This window comes from Mus musculus, chromosome 13, assembly GCF_000001635.26.
Source record: "Mus musculus strain C57BL/6J chromosome 13, GRCm38.p6 C57BL/6J".
NCBI lineage: Eukaryota > Metazoa > Chordata > Mammalia > Rodentia > Muridae > Mus > Mus musculus.
In genome coordinates, this window is record NC_000079.6 from 112,544,170 (window position 1) to 112,570,629 (window position 26,460).

General features: G+C 41.5%; 1 protein-coding gene across 6 annotated transcripts in view; it reads right to left on the reverse strand.

Moving 5' to 3' along the window:
* Positions 1-26,460, reverse strand: part of Il31ra (interleukin 31 receptor A) — a 58,802-nt gene that overhangs the window by 22,239 nt on the left and 10,103 nt on the right. The window contains exons 2-8 of one of the 6 annotated variants that reach the window (NM_139299.2): positions 21,569-21,732; positions 17,681-17,888; positions 14,979-15,057; positions 7,700-7,817; positions 5,248-5,411; positions 3,188-3,330; positions 2,011-2,164 (exon numbers count right to left, since the gene is read on the reverse strand). In NM_139299.2, the coding sequence (NP_647460.2) occupies positions 2,011-2,164; positions 3,188-3,330; positions 5,248-5,411; positions 7,700-7,817; positions 14,979-15,033 (634 nt within the window). In that variant the 5' untranslated portion in view covers positions 15,034-15,057; positions 17,681-17,888; positions 21,569-21,732. Of the gene's footprint in view, positions 1-2,010; positions 2,165-3,187; positions 3,331-5,247; positions 5,412-5,544; positions 5,616-7,699; positions 7,818-8,086; positions 8,118-14,978; positions 15,058-17,680; positions 17,912-21,568; positions 21,733-26,460 lie in introns of those variants that run through there. The other 5 variants (XM_006517620.3, XM_017315499.2, XM_006517621.3 and 2 more) reach the window with 5 other exon arrangements.

Sequence of the window (26,460 nt, forward strand, 5' to 3'; positions counted from 1 at the left end):
AATAAAAGTGCACCGCTATGATAACTTAATAATAATATAGATGGGGAGGGCAGATAGAATATACTCCACTGGAATACACCTGGTCACCTAAAATTGGATGGATTTTTGCACCATCCTATACCCTCTGAGATTTGACACCTGTATACATTAGTACAATAGCGCTTCCATCTGCAATCAGACACATACTAGTACTACTACTAATGACCAACAGCAGCAACAGCTAACGTCTAGCAAGTACCACTGCACAAAGCGTTGTACCTGGATGAGCTCATTTAATCCCTACAGTCCTGTCACAGTGGGGATTTGACATCACTATCCTTGTAGAGAAAGTATGTATATTATCCAATTATATAAGCTTTTAAGAAATATAGCTAGGATTTAAGGCTAAATACTTCTGTATGATATAGATAAATATTTAAATACTTAAATACAGGTAGCTAGTTCTAATCATCAATAGGTTGAAAGAAAAAAAAATGATAACTTCAATGTGGCTTAGAACTTTTCAAGTAATTTTAAGGTTTGAGATGATGTGAATTAGATAACTAGCATTCCATTATGAAATAGAAAATGGTTGGTTTGTGAGTTGAAAAACAAGAACTTAGGACTTTCTGGGCTTTAGGTCATCCATCCACCACCACCCCTTTCTCAGGTCCTGAAAAATAAAAAAGAAGAAGAAGAAGAAGAAGAAGAAGAAGAAGAAGAAGAAGAAGAAGAAGAAGAAGAAGAAGAAGAAGAAGAAGAAGAAGAAGACGACAAACAAGAGCAGCATGTCCCACTCAGAGCCAGAGTCCTGGGGTGATGGCACTAGCTGAACCAGAAGAAATAATAAGTTACAGTGCTGACAGCAGAGAATGTTGAGGACAGTGACATGAGGACATCCTGGACTGAGAAGCAGGCACAGCTGGAGACTGAGCTGTGCTAGCACCATGAAAGAAAAGTGATCTCCACAGCAGGATCTGGACAAGCTGGAACCACACTCTGGGTATTATTTCATCACTAAGTCACCTGGTGAAAGGGGTCACTGAGGAAGAGGACAGTTTGGGAAAGAATGGGAAGGTTCGTTCTGGTGTTTTACAGAGAGAGCTTGGCTCAGTCATAGCACCATTTGGCTATTTCTTATTGTGCACTTTATGTGCAGTTTTTTTTTTTACCTGTAGATATTCATATTGCTTAAGCAGTTTGAGAGGGTGTCTGTAGAATTTATGCCCAATGCATACAAGGTCTGGTCCTAACACATGAACGTGTGATTTTGGATTTTCTGTGGTCTCTTCCCCATATTACCAGACCATGGCATGTAAGAATCTCAGATGAGGATACCCAATCCCCCAACTGATGCAGGTACTACAGCCATGAAGAGAAAGTTACAGACTAAGTTGGAACACCTCCAATAGGGAATACAAATTCAGAAGGTATTAGACAGGTTCCTGAATCTAACCAAAAGGTTAACTGTGACAAATATTTGATACTTCCAAGTTGGTCTCCTGGAAACTCAATCAGGAACAGGAAGAAATAAATTCCAGACCAGGAGTATGGAAGTTCATTCCGGAGACCAGCTATGGGAGGTGGCTTTGTGCAGCCTGTTTCTTTCTTTCCTTTGCTCTCATTAAAAATAGGACCTGTTTTCTTGTATTATCACAAACTTAATGTAGTTAGGAGCCATCCTTAAGGTTTAAGACATGTATAGCTTCAACTTGTCATAGGATGCCTTCCAAGGATATAATGCCACTTCTAGAGTCTAAGAATCTCCTAACAATATGAGAGTTGCGGTCCTATATCTCTGGGTACACAAGACTGCTGTGGTAACTTAGGCATCTGAGGAGTCTACCTAATTCCCAGGGGGCTTAGAAGATACCACTAATGTTTCATGGAGAGGGGGTCCTCCACACACTTTAGGTCCTGGTTTCCCAAGAATTCACGAATCCCAATCCCATGTGTCAAACCCCACTAAGGCTCAACCCAGGAAGCCCTACACCAGAATAAGCAGATGAGGAATAGAAGAGAGGGGCTTGCCTTCCTCCATAGTCACTCTGGTTTCTTCTTTGCTCCACTTGCTCCAATATCTTGAGTCATTGAACCTGAATCGTAGAGCCAGGACATATTCTGTGAAAGCCTGAAGTCCTGTGAGGTTGCAGACCTGTTTACAGTTTTCAAAATTGACTTCCGTCTGTAAGACAGAATGGACTCTAAGCAGGAATGGAGATAGCATGTATTACCTTTCTGCTTCTCAGCATCAGCTGTGGTGATTTATTGCTGAGACAAGTCATACCCACACTAGGTGTGGCTCACACCCCAAATCACTGTCCTCCTCCTCTTCCTTTGCTAGTTGGAAGTTTGTGTGACAGAAACTTAGTGTCCACTACTCTGAGGGGTACAATGCAGAGCCCAAAGAGCCAGGGGCTACCCAGTCTTTGGCTTAAACTCCAAGATGATTCTGATACTCAGAAATCTAGCAAAATAAAGCAAAACAAACAAGCATGAAAAGCAGAGAGATGATTGTCATGACGAAGAAGCTAGCCCTATAACAGTCATTTCCAACCTTCCAAACACTCAGACCCTAAACACAGTTCCTCATGTTGTGGTGATCCCCAACCATAAAAATATTTTATGGTACTTTATAACTATAGTCTTGCTACTATTATGAATCTTAATGTAAATATTTGGTATGCAGAATATCGGATATGTAACCCCCAACGAGGTTGCTAACCATGCTCTAAGTACAGGCAGTGCTCAGGACCGGGTAAGAAGAAGGCTCTGACAGACTATTGGATGTTCTGTTCCTGATTTGGGTGGGTTCTGACAGGAATGCTGGCTTAGTAACAATTTAGTAGATGCAATGTATATTTTGTTCACTTAAAATATGCTATTTCATAAAGATTTAAGAAATGTTTAAAGTGGCCAAATAATAGTTTCTAGTGGCCGATACCCCGATATATAAAACAGGGTATAGTACAAAACCAAATTTCTAATTCTTCAGAGTGTCATTGTGTTCGGAATACAAAACGTATACGGTAGAATGTACGCCCATGCTAAAAGATACAAATGAAAATGGGGGAAATAGAATAGTTACCATTAATATTTTTTTCATTTTTCATGTAAAAAGTGAAAAACGCAATTCTGGATGAACAGAAGTTGTCAATAAGTCCCTTCCTTGGGTCTCTAGTGGAAAGACCACACTGGGATAGCTTACCCAGTGGCTACTGTTGACAGTTCTGAACCGAAGCATGCATACTAAAGGAAACCCACGAGTCTTTTCACGCGGTTTCCATTGTATCTGGAACATTCTATTACAAATTGGATTCACACTTAAAATTATAGGTGGTTCGGTTTTTGCTGAAAAACAAACAAAAAAAACCATACAATTTTCGTATTTACAGACAGATGAGAAGGTATTAATAGTGTCTACCGAGAGTTGAGAGCACAGTAAGCCTAGAGAGTCAAAGACAGTCCATATTCTGTGGTCCTCTCTACACCGATTCATTAGCAAGGCAGTGGAAAAGAGAGTGCCACTCCCCCAAGGCCTGAACAAATGGAAACAGCATAGCCAGCAACAAGAATATTGCTCCTGTGACTTCTTTGCAAGTTAGTCCTGTACTCAATGCCAACCACCATGATGGTAAAACATAATAATACATTCATAAGCAAAGGGAGAAGCAGGCAGGGACTAAAGAATAGGTGACTAGCCAACTGGCAAACACAGAATAGATTAAATAAATAAGTTAGGAGCTACTCAGACACCCAGAAGCACTTGCCAACAGGATCCTGGTCTGACTGTTCTCTGAGAGGTTCTACCAGCACGTGGCCCAATACAGATGTAAATACTAACAGTCAACCATCGGACTGAGCCCAGGGACCCCAATGGAAGAACTAGGAGAAGGACTGAAGGAGCTGAAGGGGACAAACATAATGATCTATCCATCCCATGGGCTACAATTCAACCTTAAGAATGGAATAATACAGGACAGACCTTGAATACATTCTAGAAGCCAGACTTTAAAAAAAGGGGGCATATGTTATACAATTCTATTCATATAAAATGTTCCTAATAGGCAAATGCATAGAGTTAAGAAAGAAAAAAAAAAAACAGGTTGAACTTGCTAGATGTTAGAAGAAAAAGTAAATAAACGGTTGGGGACTTGTTCCTGATAAGTATGAAGTTTTCTGACTACACTGAACTTAATCCTATTTCTGAACTGAGTGGTGATACTTGTACAACTTTGAACATATAATAAATCTACTGAATTGCATACTCTAGTGTTTTGAATTTATAATATATTAATTGTATTTAAATAAACCAGTTACTTTAAATTACATGGCGAAATTGACTTTTGGAAAAAAGTTTGAAAGATTGAAATTGGAGACACTTTAAAAAAAAAACAAACAAAAAAAACCAAAACAAAACAAGAGCTCCTCATTTCCTTCGTGGGCCACGATGGCATCACGATGGGGCCACAACGGGGCCATGGCTATTTCTCCGAGAACCATGGTCAGCAAGATACCTCTTGTTTATTGTTCTTTTTTCTCGTCATTTAATTAATTCCTTCCTTCCTCTCCCTTCTTTTTGCCCTTTCTTTCTCCCTCCACATCTTCCTCCTTCCTTAATACTCATATCTATTATTGGCCCTGTTATGGTAAATATTATTTGCATGTTTCTACTCCACCCAAGATTATTTAGTTCCCAAATAAAAAGACACAAAACCTTTATATTTATAATAGTCTTAAAGCATTAGAGCTGGGCAGGTAACAACCTTCTATGCTATTTTTTTCTATTTCCCTGTTAATAATCCCAAAATTTCACTTGCCATATTCTTGGCCACTTCTGCTCCAACTGGCTGGACCTCATGGCCCTGAGCTGATCCACCTACCTGAAGGTACCTTCTTCCTTCTCCTTCTCTTTCTCCTCATGGTCTCTTCTCACACCCCCTCTCTTCTATCTACCTCTCTTCTGCCCAATTACAAGATATAGGCATCTTTACTCAACCAATGGTTTTAAATTAAGGAGCAAGGTTTGCACAACAAAAGCTGGCATTCATGAGAATTCATTTGTCTTGAGGCAACTAGACCTTGTGATACAGAATTTAGCATTACAATACATAGCAATAGACCAAACTTCAACAGACCTGTGGTATATATCAATTATTCCCTCACACTCTGAGTCTGCATTTGAACCTAAAGATTCCTTCATTAGGGAAAGGAAGTTGGAAGAGCAATTACTCCAATGCCTCTACATAGATACCATCAACTACTTACCTATGGAGATTAAATGCCAATATGTGATGTCAGATTTAACTTTACCATCTCCATTTTGAGCTTGTACTTCAACACTGCAGATGTCTGGGGGCATTGCACAGGAACGGGGAAAAGAATATGAAGCCTCTGTAGCATTGTCACTATAATTGCTTTTTCCATAGGAGCTTTAAAAGAAGGAGGAATTTAACATGAGTTTGAAAACAAAATCACACTTAGATGGGCTAAGAATCATTTTTGACTTCTGCTCTGGATTTCTTAGGAAATTATGTGGGGATTTGGTGCATCTGCCAAGGGTACCTGCTTCCTGCCTGCCTGAGATGCTGTGAGCCACACAGACCCTCTGGAGACACCGCAGAACATATGATGGCGCCTTCCTATTATAAGAGAGAACAGATTGCCCAAAGTCCAGGTTATATAATCAAGCCTGTAGACTATGCATTCCTACTTTAAGAAATAATCAACAGATTGTTTAAATTCCATATTAGAATCAAAATATTGAAGCTAGATCCTTAAGAATTCATCCTTTCAAGGCTGTCAGTGGTGGTGCATGCTTTTAATCTCAGCACTCTGTTGGCAGAGACAGGCAGATTTCTGTGAGTTCGAAGCTAGCCTGCTCTACAGTAAGTTCCATGACAGAGTTACACAGAGAAACCCTGTCTCCTCCCCCACCCCCAAATTTAAAACACCAGAGGATTTGCTAAATAAATTATTGCAAATGTAACTAATATTTAAAATACCTTATCTTCTAATTCAGGATATATATCATGTGCAGAATAATCACCATTTTAGAAAAACATATTTATGTGATGTGTCACAGGTGCTTGGAAAGCTCTTCATAAAAATGCTTAAATGATTGCCTTTTGACAATGCAACAAAGAATTTGTATGTTTCAAGCTGAATTTTTTTTATCATATGCCTATAGTGTTTTTAAAAACTCATTAAGCTAGGTAGCTATGCATACAGGGAGATAACAGATAAAAGACAGATTAGAGAGACGATAGATGACAGAAAGAGGGTAGGGAGATGTGTTGATTTGAATGAATTCCCCCATAGGTTCATACATATGTAAGCTTAATCCCCAGTTGATGAGGAAAGGGTTAGGAGGTGTGGCCTGTCATAGGAGGTGTATCACAGGAGGTGGGCTTTGAGGACCAGTGTATGTGTGTCTCCCCTCCTCTCTTGCCCACCTCTCTCCCTTCCCCTCCCTTTCTTGCTGCTGTGCGTATGGATCAGGATGTAAAGTTCTCAGCTGCTGCTTCAGTGCCATGAGTGTGTGCTTCCCACCATGGTGATAATGCACTGACCCTCTGAAACTGGAAGCAAGCTCCCAGATAAATTCCTGCTTTTATAAGAGTTGCCTTGGCCAAGGTGTCTCTTCATAGCAACAGAATAATAAGACAAGAGACAAGAGACAGGTAATATATAACAGATAATGATTGCTGACTGATTGTGGACTGATAGACCCTCTCAAGGTATTATTCTCACATCATTAACAGGAATCAGGTGGGTGGGAATCAGAACTGCGCCCTTTCTCTTCTTTCCCACACTATCAGATGTCTTTGAAGTCTCAACTTAAAAACTACCCACCTCTTCTCTCTTCCCCAGGGCAAGGATTTGTTCTTTTCTTTTCTTCTTTTGTAAATGTAAACTAGACTTCTCTTTGAGTGCATACATATGTGAACACATAAAGACAGACAGACAGACACACACACACCCCACCACCACCAACAACAACAGCAACATCATCCCTGTAATAATTGGCTCTCTACTTGAAATAGAAAAAAAAAACCCAGAAATCAAAAGTTTATCTCAAAATAATCTCAAGCCTGAGTAATTTTGTTTGTAGGGGAACACAAATGAATAGTTTCATTAGCTTTCTTAGAAAAAAATTTAAAACTTGCACATACTAAAATACTTGGCTTATGGTTAGAACTGTAGTTTTTAAATGATAAAAAATTATATTCTAATAGAACTGTAATCAAAAAGGATGCATGAGGTGGTGAAGAAAAGTCGGTGACCACTGAACTGACAAACAGTCCCATAGAGTCAGTGGCAGGCTGAGGCAAGTCCTCTTAGCTCAAAGCCACAGCCACTATATCCGGACCCATGAAAACAAAACAGAGGTATAGAGTTCTTTCTAGAAAGAAGAGGAGTAAGACCAAATATGGTAAATGAAGACTTTCTCATCATGCTCCTAACTGGAGGACGACTCTTAGCAATTCTGGCATTTCTAATGGCAGATCACCATATGGCCTATAGTCCTCCCTCTTCGGGTTCAATCCTGTCAGCATGTCTGCAAGGAACTGGGATGCCACCCACCCACCCACTTTACTGATGTAGCCACCCACAAGTTACTGAGAAATGTCATCCTTCCTAAGTAACTTGACTCAGGGGTGAATCAGAAGCCCCGCCTCCTGCTGAGAGCACACACACAGAGAGTTCCCACACTTACTAAGTCAAAGTCACAATGTAGCTGGTATCATTGGTTTCCTTCTCTGGTCTCCAAGTGCAAGTCAGATTTCTGTCGAAGTAAAAGACGCAGGAAATGTTCTCTGGCTTAGTCGGCAGGACTAGGGAAAAGTCAGAGAATCACAGCTTTAGAACACAAGAGCCACTGCTAGCACTTCACACTTTAATCAGTGCCTTCCAAATTGCATTTGTTAAGTAGAGGAGATTCTCCTAACCCAGTGCTTCTCAGCCTTCCTAATACTGCCGTCCTTTAATGCAGTTCCTCATATTGTGGTAACCACCACCTACCCCACCCCCGAACCACAAAATTATTTCTGTTGGAACTTCATAACTGTAATTTTGCTACTGTTATGAATTGTAATGTAAATACCTGATATGCAGGATATCTGAAGCTACCCTTGTGAAAGGGGTTGCAACCCATAGGTTGAGAACCACTGTCCTGACCAGACTCAGGAAAAGTCTGTTACTTCAGTTACTGCCTTTGAAGAGATGTCTACATTTGGAAAAAAAATACATTTTACAGCCCTAATAAAAATAAATAAAAAAATAGAGCCAGGTAGTAGTGGTACACACTTTTAATTCTAGCATTAGGGAGGCAGAAGCAGGCAGATCTCTGAATTGAAGCCAGTGGTTCCAGGGCAGCTAGGGCTACACAGAGAAACCCTGTCCCCAAAAAACAAAACAGCAATAAGAAGAACAACAAAAACTCAGTTAGAAGCAAAAGTTATTTAAAGTAAACATTAGATGGGGTGAACTATTAAGTAAGGCATCAAATGAACCACTCAGAATAACTGGATTATGAATATGAACATAAGAAAAATTCAAAAATTCGATCTATACTACATCATGGTGCACGATGCTTGCATGTCTGCAGCTGATGCTCTTGGTAGTTTCCTATGGTACAGGAAAAGCACAGACTGTCTCATCCAGAACAAAGCTCTTGTGCCCTAAGGGGCCCCTGTCTTAGCTAGGGTTTCACCTCTGTGAACAGACACCATGACCAAGGCAACTCTTATAAGGACAACATTTCATTAGAGCTGGCTTACAGGTTCAGAGGTTCAGTCCATTATCATCAAGGTGAGAGCATGGCAGCATCTAGGCAGACATGATGAAGGCAGAGCTGAGAGTTCTACATCTTCATCTGAAGGCTGCTAGTGGAAGACTGGCTTCTAGGCAGCTAGGGTGAGGGTCTTAAACTCACATCCACAGTGACACACCTACTCCAACAAGGCCACACCCTCTAAGAGTACCACTCCCTAGGCCAAGCATATACAAACCATCACAGTTCCTAAGTAGTAGAATTTATATATTAATAAACAGTAGTGGGGATGAGTTACATTGTCAGAATATGATCCAAGAATGGCGTTGTATGAGGAAAATTCTGAGCGCTTGTGAAAAAATTCCAAGAAAACAAGAATCCTGTGGCCTCAATTTCTTCAAAGCATGAAACCATTCTTGGAATGTGTAGTGGATGGGGCTGAGTTTACTTCCGATTATTCATTTTAACTGGTTATTGATGAAGTCTTATGTGCCTCTACGGAAAAGCATGTTTTTGCCACATATGGCTTCTCCTTGTGATTGGACACTTTTGCTCATGTGACCCTTCTTAGCCCTCAGAGTATAAACTGACTGATGCTCCGAGTAAAGTCGGCTACTGCGTGAGGCTTCAGTCCACCTCAGTTATTGGCTCCATTCTCTAGATCCCATGGCCTCTGGAGAGGTGACATTATATCCTGATTTTTCACTGACTTATGCACAATTTTATTTCAGCATGAATGTAGTCAACAAACTGTAGAAACAGAATCATTACCTTTGACTTTTTAAATTTTTTTTTTATAAATTTTTACATTCTATTTCAGTTGTAGATAGCATGAAATATAAAATACAATGTTACCGGTTCTCGATTAAGGTCATGATTAGATCAGCTTAATATTGGTCATAAATTAATCATTAGATCTTACTATTTAGCTGGGCATGGTGGCACACGCTTTTAATCCCAGCACGCAGAGGCAGAGGCAGAGGCAGAGGCAGAGGCAGAGGCAGAGGCAGAGGCAGAGGCAGAGGCAGAGGCAGAGAGGCAGAGAGGCAGAGAGGCAGAGAGGCAGAGAGGCAGAGAGGCAGAGAGGCAGAGAGGCAGAGAGGCAGAGAGGCAGAGAGGCAGAGAGGCAGAGAGGCAGAGAGGCAGAGAGGCAGAGAGGCAGAGAGGCAGAGAGGCAGAGAGGCAGAGAGGCAGAGAGGCAGAGAGGCAGAGAGGCAGAGAGGCAGAGAGGCAGAGAGGCAGAGAGGCAGAGAGGCAGAGAGGCAGAGGCAGAGGCAGAGGCAGATTTCTAAGTTCAAGGCCAGCCTGGTCTACAAAGTGAGTTCCAGGACAGCCAGGGCTACACAGAGAAACCCTGTCTTGAAAAACCAAAAAAAAAAAAAAAAAGAATTAGTATCATAAATTTTTCTTTTTTTGAAAATTTGATTTCTAATATGTATAGATTCCTTTGTAATCTTAGATTGTATTATTTTGGGTGGGGTTTTTTGCACTGATATATTATTTTGAGAAGTGGGTTCATCAGCTATACCAGGTAATGATGGATTTCTTTTTTTTTTTTTTTTCTGGTTTTGCGATCATTTTTTTTTAAATTTTTTTATCATTTCCAATTTTTTTAATTATGTATTTTCTTCATTTACATTTCAAATGCTATCCCAAAAGTCCCCCATACCCTCCCCCCCCCCACACACTCCCCTACTCACCCACTCCCACTTCTTGGCCCTGGCATTCCCCTGTACTGAGGCATATAAAGTTTGCATGACCAAGGGGTCTCTCTTCCCAATGATGGCCAACTAGGCCAAATGATGGATTTCTAATACATACACAAATGCAAGAGCTGAGGGAAATTTTATACTAAGGGCAATGATAAACTCCTACTAATGTCTTTTGAATGTTTGACTGGATAATAGTCTTTACGAGAAGGTATATTTCAGAGGGAAAACCGAGTCACAATCACATATTAAATCAAAGCTTTAATATTTCTTAGAAAAGAAGTCCCTATCGGACAAGGAATAGAAAAGGGTGGGTCGGGGAGATGGCTCCGTGAGTAAGGGTGCTTCCTGCAGAATCATGAGAACGTGGGTCGATTCCTCAGCTGACGTAAGAAAGCTACACACGGCCTGCAAACCAGCACTGTGTGGGAAGCAGGACTCCTGGGCTCTGCTGGCCACCAGCCTAGCTCAGGATCTCACAATAAAGATCTGAAGGAAACAAGGCAGAGAGTGAAAAAGCCAGACACCTAAGAGCCTCTTCTGGCCTCGGTCTGGGCAGATGCCGCTGTAGGAGCACACATCATCCCCCCACCCCCCACATACACACACACACACGTACACATACGTGCTCATAGGAGAGAAGGGAGGAGGAAAGGAGGAAGAGGTATTGGTGATTGTAGCAACTCATCCCTTCTAGCAAGGACCAACTGAAGAGAAGGAGATTGGAATGAAAAGAGGGCATAGCAAGATAAACATGCAAATGGGCCCCGACCAGCCATCTGGGCTAACATCTCATTTTACGGGGCTCAGCATGAAAAGGTGGGGAGTCTAGAAGAAGCTAGGTTTCAGGACTCAGCCCCAACTCCAGCAAGGCATCTTCATCCTCAGTGGCAGAAGGGAGGCCTAGAGCAACCCTTCTGGTGAACTGCCTAGAGGTGAGTATAGCGTCCGGGGATCCCGAATCTTTCTTGTGCTCCAGGATTGGGGGTGGTCTGAAGGTAGATCTCTAAGATTAAAGTAGGCTGAGGACTGGAACGAAGGCATGTATACACAGAGGGACTTCCAGACCACACGCAAACAACTTGGTGTAGCTACAAACTTAATACCCCACTGCTCAGCTAAAGCCAGCTGACTCACAGTGACTAGCAGAGGAGAGGCTGGGCAATACCAGATGGGCCAGAGAAGACGAGTGGAGTGTAAGGACTCACTCCTGAAGACACTAGTGTTAGGCAAATCCTACTCGAATGCCCAGACACCAGCAGAAGAAAGAACAAGGGGATAGCAAGAATTTTGGAAGTGGAAGTTTTTACCCCGGAAAGACTGAGTTAACCCAAAGTTGCTGGAAACCAGAAGAAAGTGAGATAGGACTAATGGATAGCCTTTCAGGCTCTTCAACTTCTCCTGTTTCTGTATTCCTGCCTGATTTTTCTTTCAGTCGACAGGAGACTTTGTTTAATTTAACTTAATCATAGAAAACAGTGGTATTCTACTCCTCTCTAATACCAGAGTAATGCTATCTGTACTTTAACTCTTTCAGAGAGATATTACTGTTTCCTAGGAAGGCAGTAAAGGGCTCCATGATGAGTGACACTCATCCTTCTGTTTAGATTTTAGCATTTATGATTTTAAAGGGCTCTAGATATAAATGTTTATATACATATTTACTTATATATTTATTCTATAATATGTACATTGTTCACATGCACAAAGGAGACCCCAGACAGTGACACAGGAGAACGAGGGAAAGCTAGATGTCTCTGACTCCCTCCCACAAGTGCTATATCCGTACCCGCCACTCAGTAGTTCAGTAAGAATTTCTATCCTCACAGCTTTGGTACCCAAAACCATGACAAAGATGGCGACTTGCAAGTTTAGATGCATAACAAGACCAAAATGAAATGCTAGACCTAAGTAATAGTCCCTGTTACATGGAGATTGGAAGGTGCAGAATTAACACATTCCACAAAGGGCCCACACAACTTAAGACGTCCCTGGGGAGTCCTTGGGACAGCAAGCAGGATGTTAACAGCCAGAATAGTTCACAAGTGTCACGGGGAGAATCTTGTAGAGATGAACTAAGGGTTATCCAAATACTCCCAAGAGAAATGACTCATCTGCTGACTGATGCACTCCCTATGTCCAGGACTCAGAGAGAGCAGCATTGTATTTATATGTGTGCATGTGTGTTTGCTGCATGCACTGTGTACAGTGTGTAGTGTGTGTGGTATACAGGGCTTGTGGGAGTGTATAGGATTCACATACACTGTGAGTGTGAAGGGCTGGGTGTGGCAGTGCGCCTCTAACTCCAGCCATAGCAATGGTGGATGGACAGAGAAAGGCAGACCTTGAAGCTCACTGCACAGCCAGCCTAGCCTCGTCCTTGAGATCCAGATTCAATGAAAGAACTTGTCTCAAAAAACAGGAAAGGAACGTCACATGACCCTTGGGCCTCCGCACACATGTAGATGCACGCACCTGCTTAATAACAAGCACACACACCACACACAAGTATGAAATAATAGCCCCGGTAATCTTGGCAGTGAGTTACCGATATGAAGACAGATATATAGGCTAATGAGACATTCATGGCCTGGAAGATAGCTCAGTCAAATAAATTTCTCCTTTACTTTTTCTAATCTGATTTTGAAAAGCCAAAGTCTGGCATGGTGGCACCACCATGTGGATGTGGATCCTGGGGCAAGCCAAGCCCGTGTGGTAAGTTCCAAGCCAATGAAAAACCTTGTCTTTAAAAATCTCAAAAGTGGATGGTGACTTGTGATAAAGATTTCCTCTGGTTTCCAGACTCACATACACTCCACACAGACACACAGACACACACACAGACACAGACACACACACACACACACACACACACAGTGGAATAATAGAGGCAAAGAAAGATAAATATTACAGTCTCCCTGTGTACGTTAAAAAAGGCTGACCTTATGGAAGAAGATACTAGAAGTGTGGGTAGTTAGAGGGGAGGATGTATAGAAAGACACTTATTAATGTATATATAATTATAGCTAAATGCAAGTACTTCTTAAATGTCAGAAACATGCAAATGTATAGGGTCAGACCATAAGAGAGAGGAGTAGTTGACTAGGGGTGGCGGGGAGGGGAAATAGCTGAGGAAGGGGGAGAGAAAAGGAGAATGACCATTAATGGTTAAGGTTTCTTTTTTGGATGAAGAAAATGCTCTAAAACTGACTATAGGTTTTTCTAAAGATCTGTATTCATGTCTACCTGTGTTGGGGCATGTCCACGTAAGTGCTAGTACCTGCAGTGGATAGAGCAGGATCAGGCCTCCTCTGGAGCTGGGATTCCTGGTCACTGTAAACTGCTGGGAACTGAACTATGGTCCTCTGCAAGAGCAGCAAGTGTTCTTGACCGCTGAGCCATTTCCTCTGCAGCACTAAAACTAGCTGTAGGTCACACTACTGAGCAAACCAAGAGCTTATGGATCTTAATGTCCTCAACAGAACTGCCAGACATGTGAATCTTATCTCATTAAAGCCAGATTTCAAAGACAAAGAAGCAGCTTCCATTAACATGTACTAAAATCCGTAAGTAGAAGGAATGACATATGTAGTTTCCAGAAATAAGAATGTCACCAGGTGTCAGGAAAAAAGAAAATGGCTCCAAAAGTTGTTTTCCACCCAACCAGGTCTATTTGCATGGGGCCACCTCTGTTCAGAGCTTGTTGCTTGCCAAACACAGACATTTGGTACAGGTATTACAGAAAGGCAGGTTAAATGTTCTTCAGTGTCAGTATCTCTTCTTCCTGAACACACAGGCGGACTTTACCTCCTTGGCCCTTTAGGACTGGGAATGGCCATGGGGCATGCCTTGATCATGTGACATGCAAAAAACAATTGCTGGTAAATTGCATCTCTCTGACTTTCAATATTCAGCCCACAGTGATTTTTTTCTACATCTTTATTTTTTAAACATAGGTTGTGATAAACTAAATTGCTCTTAGGTTGGCATGGTTTAGGTAGGATGAAGCTTTTGACATTGGCACAAGAAACTGTCATATACACAGTTCACTCTTAAAAACTACATAATAGAGTTACTAAACATTTTTGAAAAACCTCTCATAAAGTAAGTTTACAATTTTATGCTGGGCTATGCTTATATCCCTGGGCTATCTACACTTTTGACATTTTGTCATGATATTATGTTATGCTCTGGAAATATGTTGGGTCTCATTCATAGCTCTCCTGGAATGTATGGAGCCTCTGGGCCAGATGTTGAACATGTCTGACTGCACTTGATCCTTATGAGGTCATTGATTACTTTAAGAACGCAACAGATCATCTCTCCAAATTTACATGTGCAAAAGTATTTCTATTGTTGGCACACACAGGCAAGCTTGTGCCCATGCACGGGCACACACGTGCATTAAAACTGTCAAGGATTCTACTGTGAATATTCAGAATCCCTTTGTTCCAAAGTTAAAAATTCTTCCCCCAAAACATATGAATTATACGATCCATGAAAGGCTAACCTACCTGCCAGGCTGAATTTGCAGAGGAAAGAGAATGCCCACAGTGCCAAGGTCCACATTATTCCAGCGTTCACACCCAGAGGCTGGAGAGAGAGTTCAAAATGGCATCAGTCAAGAGAGAGGCTGCTTCCTGCCTCTCTTTAACAACATTGACAGAGTCTAGGCATTTGGGCAGGAGGAAGCTTCATTTCTATCCCACCCCATCCCATTCCACCCCACCCCATCCTGATGGCTCTTTCACAACACAGATCTTTTCTATTTCATCAATGCAGTCCCCATTTTAAAGATATGTACTGGCAATGGGTTCTTGTTTTTTGTTTTGTTTTGTTTTGTTTTGTTTTGTTTGATTTTTATCCACAATGCATACCACTCACCCACTCACAATGCACACTCAAAAGCAAACTACCACCAAGAACAGGGCTAAGGCAGGCAGAAGGTGCTATGAATCTGTACAGATCTGAGACCAGCTTCTAGCCTTTGCCTCAGTTACTGAGTCCTGGGCCAAACGGATTAACCGAGGCTTCCCAGAAACAATGTTCTATTTCATATCTTTAAACTGTGCTTGCCTACCAGAGCCCCTTCCCATTATAAAATCATGATACGTGATACTTTGGTTTTGTACCTAGTTCTTGACTTGTAACTTCTCCCCAAAGGCAGGTAGTAGAAACTGACATTTCTCTTTTTTGAGATGAGTCATAAAAACTCTATCAGTCATTCTAATTTTCCCTGCCTTTTTTCCTTTATCTCCTTTTTCCTCCTTCCTTCTCTCCCTCTCTTCCTTCCTTCCTTTCTTCCTTGCTTTCTTTGTAGAGATAGGTTTTCACACTGTAACTAGGGTTACTTTCATAAGGGTTTTATGTGGCCAAGGCTGACGTTGAACTCGCAGCAGTTTAAGCTGACGTTGAATCCTCCTGTCTCAGCCACCATAAGTGCTAGGATTCCAGGCATGAGTTACCACACCGGCTTCTCCTGCCTTTCTATCTTGCTACTAGGCATGAACCCTCTGACCTATCTGTCCTTCTGCAGGATCAACAGTCATAAAACTCTTGTCATTGAAGAGGAAGCCCATTCCATTTCCTAGAGGAAGAAAGTCTTTACACACAGACTTGCTAGGCTATCCCACCCAACCTACTAGCAACTGAGCCTATACAATGGGAAAAATCCAAAGGACGTGATCCCGGGAGCTCTCAGACAGAGGACATGTAGAGACTTCCAGAGGGTTGTGAGAGCCCACACCTTCTCCTACCCATCTCTTTATCTGTATGCTTTCTATTATATTTTTAATAAATAACCTGATAAGCCTGCTTCAGGGAGTTGTTCAAGCAAATTAGCCAAACTCAAAGAGGAAGCTGTAATAACAATGGTTTATATAGTCAGTTGGTCAAAAGCACAAATAAAATCACCCCAGGCTTGGAACTAGCAGACACATTTTCAGGGAGCCAGTCTTGAGGTTTGTGCCTCCAGCCTGGGGGCTGTGGTGTTATATCTAGGAATGTGGTATCTGAGCTGAATTGGCTCAGAGGCCCTCTTTCTGGCATCCGATGCTACAGAATCAATGGTTTGCTATGTGAGAAATCACCACCCATCTGCTACTAGAAGTTTCTGTGATGACTGATGTAGCGGCAGAAGAAATCAAGACATTTTTGTTTTTCCTGCCACATCCTTATTTCCAGCAAATCCATCACTTTCCTAGACTCATTTCAAGGCCAATCTATGCCAAGATGCCCTCCCTGAACACCCACAGGACATTCCTTTGAGCCTCACCCACAGAGTTGCGTGAATGGTGCTTAGCAACATACTTTCTGCCTTCCCCTCATTCTGAGAATAGCTTCGTGAGAATGAACCCTATTCAGCGCAGGCCTGCTACATGGTAGGCATGTTCACGTGGTACTGCTTATGTTATATGGCTGTTAATAAGGAATAACATGGATGCTAGCTCTGGGCTAGGGGAACCTAAAGATGAGGCAAATGTAAAAAACATCCCTCATCCCAGGAAGAAGTAAACGATGCTACATTTTCCTGTGATAGATGGTTGGATGAGCCACAGGGATAAAAGTCTCACGTGCATCAGCCAGCTAAAGTACCTACTAGATGAAAATGCCTTAAGTAATAACAAAGCATGAGACCTGGGTTCTACAGAAATAAAAATGCTCAGGAGAGGTGACCTGCGCTGTAATCCCAGATTCAGGAGGCTGAGGCCCGAGTTCAATTGTGACTTCAAGGAGCATGCGCGCACACACGAGCATGTGTACACACACACACACACACACACACACACACACACACACACAAACTAAAATTAAAGTTCTTCATCAAGATAAAAATAAAAAAACTCAAAAAGAGGCAAAAAATGAAATCATTGCCTAACAATGAAATGTTGCTCATCTGTTTCTCATTGTTAGAAATTTATATTAATCTGTTTCTAGTTTTAGGAGAAAACATGTCTTTTAGTCTTTGCTCCCACTTATATGTTCAAAAGCATTGTTGGAATTGGAGGGAGGTCCAGATATGGAAATTCTATAAAAACAGATGCTATCAGCCCAATAATTGAGTCAATTAATAACTATATAATAAAGCTAATACTATTGGCAATAAGTTATTTTTCATGTTTAAATCTTTGGCTGTTTCATGTTAAATAAAATTTTAGCATATGATATTTTAAATTAATACCAATCATCACCACTCCTTTATTATGAGAACACTTACCTGTTATTCATGAAGGTTTAAAAAGAAGCTTTAAATGGTTCACAGCACCATACAGCCCACCCGGAGGCAAAGTTGGAGCAGTCACAGTTGGAGAGAGTGACTTTCTAGAAACTGAGACAGCCACAGCTGGATTTCTTGGATTAATTCAGCATTGTGCACTGAGTGTAGAAGAGCTCAGCTTTGACTTCCAAGAGCCGGACAGTGGCTTCTTATAAGGGACAGAGATAGAGAGGGAAGCCAGAGTTGTTGTTGTTGTTTTTAAAGCTACCAATGAGTGAGACGATATTACTGATGACTATCATGCTGTAATTCTTCCAGGGAGTTTGAGCCAAAAATGAGTAAAAGTCTCGGGTCTCCTTGTGTAGTCAGAGAGTGAACCGTGACCTTAAATATTCCATGGCAAACATAATTGTACAGGGAAGACACAGAGCAGCTAAGAAGAGACACGAAGTAATGACTGTAGACATCCAACCAACGCCCTCAGGACAGGGACCCTTATTCCAGTATGTTTGTCCTCCAGGGTCTTTTCAGTGAAAAACCCTTGTCTCAAGGGAGGGACAGGAAGTGATAGACTAGGATGCCAAGGTAACTTCATATGCTCTTGTGGACAGAAATGCTCACACACACACACACACACACACACACACACACACACACACAGCAGTTTATATCCAGTACCATTTACTGGGGGAAGTTTCAAAATGTTCTGTCACCAGAGTGAAAGATTCTAACAGGGCAGCTACAAGATCACACCCCAGCCTTGGGAAAACTATCTCAAGATCAAGTCTCCTTTCCAGGTTGCTCAAAATCAGAAGGTTGTTTTGTTTTGTTTTCTGATTACAGATTCAGCATAAGGGAAAGCCCAGGGCAAGGGGTCTGGGACTTCCTGTCTTAAACAGACCATCCCTCATGGGTCTCTTAGACGCTTAAGTGAGGTGAACGTCATAGGAAAACTGGAAAGATTCTGCTGCGCTCCCAGGGAGAACCCTCAACATTTCCTGATCCTAGGTAAACGACCTTCACTTTGAAATGGAGCAGCTTGAGCAGCTTGGTAGTAACTGGTCTTCGGAGAAAGACCCCTTCCCAGACACTGGCATTCTCACCCACAGGACATCCATTTGAACGGAGTATCTGATAGAGGCCCAGAGTTTCCTGACAGTACAATGAATATGTCAGGGTGGACTTGTAGTGCTCTCGGCGATGCCACGTCTCCACCTCAAACTCACTGACTACACCACCAAGGATGTAACCCTACGGCAGCTGCCATCAGAGATGAGAAAACAACCCAAACAATTACTGCTGGCTACAAGCACTGGCCAGGATGAAGTAAGAGAGAAAAAGTAGGGGGAGTCTCCTGCCTTTGTCTCCACCTTCCCACATCCTGTCACGTGCCACAAAGGGAAGGACCAGGAGGGGCAGCTGTTCTCTCCCTAGCAATCCTCCACTCCACAGGACACTTTTGGTATTTCAAATCTCAATCAAGGTTGGCTCCTAGATGATGAACTTTGTCCAATTTCATTTTTATTTTCTTTCATTCAGTTAATAGTCCATTCAACTATTTGTCAGCTGACAATGCTCTACCCAGCAGAGTAAAACTATCAGCCAAGTCCGATTCGTCTGTGAGAAATTCTGAGGACTGAGTGTCTTAGATAGGATTTGTATTCCTGCACAAAACATCATGACCAAGAAGCAAGTTGGGAAAGAAAGGGTTTATTCAACTTACACTTCCACAGTGCTGTTCATCACCAATGGAAGTCAGGACAGGAATTCACACAGGGTAGGAAATTGGAGGCAGGAGCTGATGCAGAGGTCATGGAGGATGCTGCTTATTGGATTGCTTCCCTTGGCCTGCTCAGCTTGCTTTCTTATAGAATCTAGGGCAACCAGCCCAAGGATGGCCCCATCCAAAATGGGTCCTCCTACCCTTGATCACTAATTGAGAAAATGCCCCACAGCTGGATCTCATGGAGGCATTTCCCCAACTGAAGCTCCTTTCTCTGTGATAACTCCAGCCTGTGTCAAGTTGACACTCAAATCAGCCAGTACACTGAGCAAGGCCGGGCAGCCTGCTTGATAGCTTCATCAGCTCCAGTGTGAAGTCTGGACCTTTATGGTCACTCACACTTGTCTTTACAAAGCAATGGGCTGCCCAACCCAGCAGGGTTGACTAGAGAGTACTGAGTACAGTACCTCAGAATTCCTCACAGGCTCGGATTTGGTAGAGAGATTGGCTGCTCTTCAAGAGGACAGGTTTTTGTTATTGTTGTTGTTTTGTTCCAGTTCCCAGCACCCACATGGTGGACTCATCTGTTGAGTGTTGGCCTCTACACACATGCTCACACATGCACACATGAACCTATACACACAGCAGCAAAGGAGAATGAGAACAGGGGACCCTTCTCTTTAAGCAAAAGGAGATACATGATACACGATGTCTCTCATCGATCTAGTGCTCAATGATTCAGCTAGATTGCCAGGGCAGCGTTCCAAAGATCTTCCTGTCCCTGACTCCCCAGTGCTGGGATTACAGCTGTGTACTGTTGTTCCCAGCTTTTCTATATGGGCTTTTCTATATGGGCTTTTCTATATGGGCTTTTCTATATGGGCTTTTCTATATAGGGAATTGAACTCGGGTCCTTATGCTTGTGTGGTAAACACTGTACCACCTAAACCATCGCTCTAGCCCCCTCTCATTCTCTTAAATGCTGATTTGAACATCTCTTAAACATCCTTAAACAGCACTTACCCATGCATTTTTACTTAGGTCTTTGAAGTAAACAAGGTAGATACCATTATATTTATATTTTGCATCTATTTAAATATTTAAAGTTGTGTAAAGGATATTTTATCTGTTATATTTTAGGTTAAGTTATATGAAATTTCTACTTTCATAAATCAAACTCAGTCAAATATTGACAATATGAACTTAATAAATAATTGTTCCCTTACCTTTTTATATGAGGATATGGAACGCTTTCCAGGATAAAATTAAGAGACACCAGATATTTGCCTTCGGTTTCAAAGTCAGTAAGCCCATTGGGGTAGTGAGCTGCTTCCAAGGAAGAGCATTCTAAATGACCAGCAGCTAGACCCTGTAGTAGTGAGAACCTATTGGGTGCTAATTACATTATATTAATTGTCCCCTTGCCTCCAAATCCCTGTAGAGTTGGTCTTACCTCCACTTCATAGATAAGCAAATTGAACATCAGAGATAGTCCATAAACATTTCAAAAATAACAGTTTGTGAGGGACAAAAACAAATCCAAGCTCCCCCCATACGGCTCCCGACTACAGCTGTCTAAAGTAGAGCTATAAGGTAGCTCTCAGTGACTGATGGCTCTGACTACAGCTGTCTAAAGTAGAGCTATAAGGTAGCTCCCAGTGACCGGTTCTCCCTCATCTCTCTTGCTTCCAATATCCACTAACCACAGGAGTTCGCTCCAGTTAACCCTGCTCTGGTTTTCTCTGGTCTATAGTTGAAATCTGTTTCGTTCAGAATATTCCACCACCTTCTCACTTTCGATCCCCACGGTTCCTCACCATAACTTAAAAAAAAAAAAAAAAAAAGACTTTCCAAAAGAGTATAACTATTAAAGGAATAACCCACGTGATGGAATTCTGACCCATAATTTCAGCAAGCAACCACACATAGTAGGAAAAGGAAAATCTGATTATCAACAAATGAGTCCTCACACTCACATTCATGACTAGGTGGTACCCCATAATGTCCAGCTGGTTCAAAGGATGCTCACGGAAACCAGTGCTATGCCCAAGCCAGGATGTACCGGGTGAGAGGTGCTTTATCCTCAGGGAGATGTGTGCTTCCTGTGCTTATCTGAGGGCTTTCCCTTGACTTTTAAATCCATCCCAGCCCAGGGTGGCACTTACCCACTGACGCTGAGAAATGAGTTGCATTTACTGTAATGGCACAATTAAATAGGTGATCGTCTGCTTCTCTTACACCACTCAGCTTTAAAGGGAGAGTCGTCATCTGAGAGGCCATAAACAACTCAAGAGAACCACTCAAGTTTCAAGTTTATATTCGGGAAGTCCTGACAAATGTGACAAAGGATAGGAAGTGTTAAGGAGTGTCCTCAACTCAAGAGAAAGAAATCTACAACCATGACATGCTATGTACTCCAGGAGGGAGCCAGGGGAAGAGATACAGTTGTTAACTCTGAAAAGAGCTTTATAAGTCTTATTTCTATTTAACCTGAACAGTGCAGAAGCCCAGCTTAGTTAACAGCACTAATGCTTGCTATGTGTTGAGATTAGTACTAATAACTTTAATTTTCTCACTTGGTCTTCATAATAATTCTGTGAAATTGACAGTATTCCTACTGCACAGGTGAAGTAATTGAATTCAAAACAGCTGAGAACGTGTATAAAATGTGGAGATGCTCTGGCTAGTTTAAGTCAACTTGTCACAAGCTCGTCTAAGAAGAGGGAACTTCAATTGAGAAAATAAATGCCTCTGTAAGACAAGGTAAACCTGTAGGGCATATTCTTAATTAGTAATTGGTGGGAGAAGGCCCAGCCTATTGTGGGTGGTGCCATCCCTCAAACAGTGGTCTCAGATTATGTAAGAAAGCAGGCTGATGGTCTACAGAGTGAGTTCCAGGACAGCTAGGAAGAAGAAGAAGAAGAAGAAGAAGAAGAAGAAGAAGAAGAAGAAGAAGAAGAAGAAGAAGAAGAAGAAGAAGAAGAAGAAGAAGAAGAAGAAGAAGAAGAAGAAGGCGGCGGAGGAGGGGGAGGAGGAGGAGGAGGAGGAGGAGGAGGAGGAGGAAGGAAGGAGGAAGAGGCAGCTTAGCAAGCCATAAGGAGCAATCCAGTTAGCAGCACCCCTCCATGGCTTCTGCTTCAGCTCCTGCCTCTAGATTCCTGCCCTCTTTGAGTTCCTGCCCTCACTTTCCTCAATGGACTGTGTGTGACTCAGGATATGTAAAACAAATAGACTCTTTCCTCTATAAGTCATTTTGGTCATCACATTTTATTAAATACATATTAAATTAAAGTAGAAAAGTGACTAATATAGGAGCGTGGAGAGAAACTAAGGCCACCTGATGATGTTTCTTTCCTAAACACCAAGATCAAACAAGATGATTTGGGGAATCCCTTTGTATACCATGCCTTTGCAACCTTTTGTTACTGGCTGGTGAAATCATCCACACAGAAAAATAATAAGACCAGAGAAGAGGTTGTGATACAACAGGAAAGAAACCCAGTCTAAGTTTTAAGACAAGACATATTTGCCAACTGGTGTTTGTTCATTTTAAACCTACGTCCCACATTCCTTAGGCAATGTTCCACTATGTAGAAGAAATTAGCAGATACGTAGGGGAAACAGACCTAGTTGTTTACATAGGAAACATAAACATAAAATATTTAAAGTGCTGTTACAGTGCACTACATAGGAAAGCTAAATAGCAGAAAATACAAAGTACTTCTTTATACCGTCAATACTTATTCCATACATATCCTCAGCCTAGAAGCATGTATCAAGGAAATTCTACTTCAGACATGGCTAACTGAAGGCACCTCCTTCACTCTCTCAGGAAACTCTAGAGTGAAAAACAATATAAACGAGAAAAGAGAAAACAACAAAGAAGAGATGATTTTTTTGAGAGTTGGATTTAAGGGGAAATCAGCATAAATGGAGAGGAAAAGAGGAGGGACAAATAAAACTAAGAATGTTTGACAAAGCTTCATATTGTTTTATATTTACCTAAAATTATACATAATATATAAATACACACACACATACACAGATATGTGTGTATACACACACACACATATAAATTAAATTATATCACTCGGGCTGACATTGCTTCTTATAACACTAACAACCCCCAGCACCAGTTATGAGAAACCTCTGTAGCTGGTGTTTGCTACTTTGTGGGCTTTTAACCACCCTTTATCTCTCTGGGCATCACCCCCAATCACTAGATAGGAAAGAAAGAAGGATAGAGAGGAAAGAGATGAGAGAGAGAGAGAGAGAGAGAGAGAGAGAGAGAGAGAGAGAGAGGAAACCCTGAATCTTTCTTTCCTTTTGTTTCTTTCTTGAGCATAATAACTACTAACAAACCAAGGCTCCCCTTGAATGCCCAACCACCACCAACCCCTGCCTGGCTGTACTCCAGCGTTTATTTATTTATTTATTTATTTACCCTCTGAAAAGTCCCCAGAATTCCAAATGTCCCACAGAGAAGAAACAAACTGCAGCTGACAAAACTAAACCTCTATTAAAACAAGAGGCAAATCGCGGTCAGCTGCAGCAGACAGTCTGAAGCAACCCCATATCCCTACACCTAGGATTAGAACAAAAACACACTCTTTCAATATTTCTGTAGTTTCTAAGGAATCCAAAATTCAAAAAAAAAAAATCTCACTACAAACCTCTATCTGAATTTGGTCAGGGTAGTTCAAGTGACTCCTAAAACAATACGGGCTTTGGCTGTTGTCCTTAGTTGCCTCTCAGAGTCGCCTAAGGTTTAAGTTTCTGTAGCTGAAGGCGATGCACACTTTGTGTACAGAGCTCAAATTTTAGCTGGCTCTAATCAGATGTCCTCCTTTTTGTGGTCTAGCTGTAATAATGGCAGAAAATGCAGCACTGTGCAAGCTGCCAAGGGAGAGAAGGAATCAGCAGTGTGACAGTGTGATTCCAATGAATTATAACAGTGTGATTCCAGTGAATTATAACAGTGTGATTCCAATGGCCAGTGGCAAGGTATCCCTAAGGATGCAATTTGGCAGTAACTAATAACAGCTATCTAATGGGTCTTTCAGCCCACTCGAAAGGAAGGAAACCATACCTGGTAGTAGAAACCTACCCAGAATTACTGAAGTCATGGATCATAGAAGAGAACCTACACCACCACTTTAATAGACCAGCATAATTCCTAATTAGATGCTAAAACGTACCCTTATATCCACAGACAAGTGCAGCTTCCAACCCTCATCAATGATCATTACAAAAAACCACAACAGGTTGTAATGTCCAGTTCAGCCCATCATGTGGAGCCTGGTTACAACAGACGGATGGCTCAGGTAATATCCCAGAAGAGGTGGGAGAAGAACCCGAGGAACAGGAAGTCTGATCTGAGCTTGGTTCTCCTAGAAATGACAGGGAAGCTACACCCACGACACATCACCACTGTGTCCGACTAAATGAGACCCGAACAAATGATAATACCAATAGACATATTAACAAAGAAAGAAGAAACTCCACAGGGTGTGGCCCCCAGACCAAGAATTGTACTAACCTCTGAGAGACAGACTCTCGCAGGAATGAGCACCCTCATTGACTGGAGTCAGCAGGCTGTACATATGCATTTATTTCATATGTAAAATAATAATCAAAATGATCATCAATTTTGGGCATGGGAGAGTTTCAGAGAAGGGATTATGAGAAGGGTTGGAGGGAAGACAGGGAGAAGAAAAGGGAAGCAATTGTATTCTGATTAAAAATTTAAATATATTTTTCCAAAAAAAGTGGGAAGTAAAAAAAAATGTTAAATGAGAAAACTAAGGTTTAAGAGTATCTAAAGAATGTCAGTAGGAAACAAACATAATTATGCTACCAAATCATACATAGTTCAGGAATTTGAGATACCAGTTGGTCCAAATGACCTGCATTTTTATGGCTTTTATTTCAAAACCTGCTCACCCACTAAAATCTGTTTGTAAATGCATATAGTATTTTGGTCATTTGTAGATGTGCATATAGTATCAGAAAATTCAATAACTCGATACACAAATTTTCAGCTAAGGCCAACACAGGGCAGCCAGCTGCCTCTTCTGACCCGCCCTCCAAGTATACAAGTGTCCCCTTTGTGGTTCATTTAGTGCCACCTTTCCCCCTTCTGTTTTCTGTACGGATTTTTGCTGACTATACTGTTTCAAATGGCCACATGCAGTTTTGAGTGCTGCTACCATTCCCAAGTCTGTGTGTGTCTTATGGAGCAAATAAAGGTTAGACAAAGCTTCACCCAGGCATGAATTACAGCGTTTAGCTGTGAGTTGAGGTCAATGATGATAAATCAATAAGACACTACAAACAAGGTATTTTAAAAGGAAACACAGGCAAAACGAGGTTATGCATTATTTAAGTGATGGAAGTACCATGTGAGAACTAATAGAATTCCCAGAATTGAAGAACATTTCTTTGTAGATTGAAAGGTCGCACTGTCCCTAACACAGTAAGTAAAAACAAATCCACCCTAAAGTACAAAACAGAGCTAAGACCCAGAGGAACCCTGTATTTCCCATAGGGAAAATAGTTCGGTATTTGCAAATTCAGTGTAAATTCACTAAAAACTGACTTTAGAGAACAAAAGTGTCAGAAATAACAATTGATTTGAGGGAAAATGAAGATATGAATTATTGGTTGAAAATCTGCAGAAAAAATAGACTCCTAGAAACTTTTCTCAACTCTACAAAGCTAAATTGATTCAATTCCCCCCCCCCACACACACACACCAGTTACACAAAAATAATCAGGAAGAGATACAGTGTATAAAACAAAGTATTTTTAATTATAAAATTATTACACCAGCCCTCAGGAAAATAAAAGACCATACCTATAAAATAAGAGTAATCCAGTCAGAACTGAAGAACGAACAGTACTGACTGGATTGAAAGCTCCTGCTGTTCCTAGTAAAACCCATGAAAATAAACAAAAGTGTGATATTTAGGTGTCAAAGACACACAGGGAAAAAGCAGGAAACAAACTCTCAAGTCAGCCACGAGGATGGCCTCAGACTTTTCAGTGCAGAGCAAGA